Consider the following 2649-nt stretch of genomic DNA (forward strand, 5'->3'; position numbering starts at 1 on the left):
CCTCGCCGCCCCCCGCGTCGCCCGCGGCGGGCAATAGCAGGTCGACGTCGGCGCCAAGCGCGCGGCCGCCGGGCGCCTCCTAACCGACAGGGCCCCCCCCGGCATTCGAGAGCACTCCACCCGGCCATACCGTTTTTATATTACCATACCGTTTTTCTGGCGGGTCAGATATCGGTCAGTGTGTGTGTGAGTGAGTATTCTTGATGCGAAACCACGACGACACACACCAGTCGACTCGCATCGGTTGCCTCCATGAACGGCGGAGCTATTCTCGCGCCCACACCATGAGCGGATTCTCCAGTGCCGGAAGGGCCGAACAGAAAGCGTTCACCCAGAAAGATAGATGGATACAAGAGAGGCGAGGCCTTGCTCATGAGAAAATACCTGGGATCTCCAACGCGGCCAAAGGATATCCACCTCGAGAACCTCGAGAGAGCTATCTCCCCACCCTCGCCGGGAACGGCGTTTCAGACTTCTCGGCGGTACTCCGTCAGTATACTACTAGTAACTCCGTCGGCGGAAAGAGAGGTCCGCACTGAGAGATGCAGCGAGAGCGGTCGACCTCGTCGGACGACGACAATCCCACTCTCACGCCCCACAAGAGGCATCGCGGGGGCGCCCGCCCGCGGGTTGTATACTCCAAGTCGTACAAACTCCAAGTCGTGCGCGAAGCGCTGACGAAGGACCCGCGAGCGAGGATCAAGCCGACTTGCCACAACCACCCTGGCGTGGGTCCGGTGAGCCAACCGAGTCCGCCCCTGCATATCCCCCGCCAGCCCAAGGCTGGATCTCTCCGGTCCCGCGTCCTTTCCCCACATAGATTCCACTCTTGACCTTCTCGCGCTCCCTGTGGGCTACCCGCAGGCGCAGCTCAGGAAGTGGATCAAAAAGAAGGACACCCTCGAGGTTCAGGCGAGGCTGGAGCGGCAGGTGCTCAAATGTCGCGACGACCGCGAGTACCTTCGCACCGTCGCGCTGACTGGGCTCGAGACGCGAGGCGGCGGCGGCGGTGGAGTTTCCGAGCCCCAGGCTGCTCCTCTCCCGTCGCGACGGGCGGCCGCCGCAGTGACGCCGCAAAAGCTCGGGGCCCACTCCTGCATGCCTGTCGCCCTGGCCACCACTGCTGCTGCACCATCCGCTTCGGCGCCCTGGCACGTGGTGCAGGCGTTTCCGTACCCGATGATGCCGTCGCCGCAGCTGGCGCCTGTGCATGCGCCTCTGCTGGCTCCAACGAGGGCGGCCTGGATGATGCCCCAGATGGCGGCGCGGCCCACCCCCTCCGACATGCTGGAGCAGATCATCATGCCGTACCCGCTTCACCACCAGCTCGAACTTCCTGACCCCGCCGACGAGATCCCCCTCGCGGCACCTCTCGACCGCCTCGCGGGCCGTCGGCGCCCCGTCCGGCGCCGCGAGACACCGGGCTTGTGGTCGCACCTGTAGGCGGCCGTCGTCGAGTACCCGTTCCCCAGCCAGCTCCCCGCCGTGCGCGCCTGAAGAGCACGCGCGAGGCCGAGAGCAGCGCGGGAAGGCAAGCGGAGAGCCACCCGCACGCGGAGAGCCCAGCCGCGACGTAGCAGCGGGTGGGAAGGAGCGGCACGCCCCCAGGCCCACCCGCCAGCCGGGTGGGGCTTGCACGGGAGCTGCGCTCATTTTCTTCTTTGCACTGGCGGGAGTTGGCCTTTACACCATATTCTCGAATATCTTTGAGAATATAGCGAGGGTCCCGCGCACTTCCATATTCGAGAATATTCTCGAGAATACGGCTTTACAGATGCCCCGGCCGGCTTTTCCCTCAAGAATATACGAGCTTTCCGCAGCCCTTGACCTTAGTAGACCTCGAGTCCAAAGATATTCTTGAATTTCTTGACGTTGCCGCTGTGCGGCGTCTAAAACGGTCTTGACGAGAGAGCTCGAAACAGCTATTCCCCCTCCAAAACTTAAAGATTTCAACAAAACAACATCCCTCGTCTGTGTGACGAACATCCCTCGTCTGTAATACTTTATGTGAGACAAACCCAGACGAGGGATGGGGGAGGAGGACAGGGTCCCCACCTGCACGAGCAGGATTTTGGACCTGTAAAGAAAGAAAGAAAGAAAACAGACAACCCAAGGGAGGGATGGGAGAACGGCACGCCGCCACCACACAGGGATTTTAAGGAGAGGAGTGTGATGCGCTAGCCGTCGCCTACCCTAGGGAGTCTGCCTCTTCCTATCTCTCTTCGCAGTCTCTCTCCGATTCTCGCTTCAACCTTCGTGCCACCTCGCGGCCGTCCCACTCTCGTCGCTCTCTCCCTTGTCACTTCCTCCTCTGTCGCGTCGTTCTCTTCTGTCTCGTCCTGCGGCGCCGCCGCCTGCCGGTCCCTTGTTCTCGCGGCTTCTTTCGCCTTTCGGCGCAACTCCGTCCTCCTCGCGGCGTATCCTGGCCCCTCGAGTCTATCGAGCTCCCCTCGCGCAAGGACCTGTGTTAGTGCCAGTGCGGCCGCGTAAAATTCTTCTTTGCAGCGAGTAGAGTTGTTTTCTTTAAATTCTTCTTTGCAGCGCGCGCACGCATTTGTGCTTGCCGCTGCGTAAGTCAGTGACCACGCGAGTACGGTTCTTACCGGTACTTGTAGCGGCGCTCGCGAGTACGCGGCTCGCTTCTGGACT

The 2649-nt window shown here is 61.7% G+C and overlaps 1 protein-coding gene across 1 annotated transcript; it reads left to right on the forward strand.

Annotated features, from left to right (window-relative positions):
• Positions 1-526: 526 nt before the first annotated feature.
• Positions 527-1526, forward strand: EMIHUDRAFT_444511 (hypothetical protein). Its single transcript, XM_005773676.1, has 3 exons — positions 527-737; positions 865-1365; positions 1444-1526. The coding sequence occupies exons 1-3, from the start codon at positions 543-545 to the stop codon at positions 1495-1497; spliced, it is 750 nt and encodes a 249-aa protein (XP_005773733.1). The 5' UTR covers positions 527-542; the 3' UTR covers positions 1498-1526.
• Positions 1527-2649: the final 1123 nt, after the last annotated feature.

The sequence above is a fragment of the Emiliania huxleyi genome (assembly GCF_000372725.1).
Source record: "Emiliania huxleyi CCMP1516 unplaced genomic scaffold EMIHUscaffold_330, whole genome shotgun sequence".
NCBI classification, from domain to species: Eukaryota; Haptophyta; order Isochrysidales; family Noelaerhabdaceae; genus Emiliania; species Emiliania huxleyi.

Excerpts from the sequence above, each read along its gene's own strand:
- EMIHUDRAFT_444511 (XM_005773676.1), top strand. The coding sequence starts at position 543 with ATGCAGCGAGAGCGGTCGACCTCGTCGGACGACGACAATCCCACTCTC. Across the intron at positions 738-864 it reads ACCACCCTGGCGTGGGTCCG|GCGCAGCTCAGGAAGTGGAT; the intron begins GTGAGCCAACCG and ends GGCTACCCGCAG. Across the intron at positions 1,366-1,443 it reads CCGACGAGATCCCCCTCGCG|GCGGCCGTCGTCGAGTACCC; the intron begins GCACCTCTCGAC and ends TCGCACCTGTAG.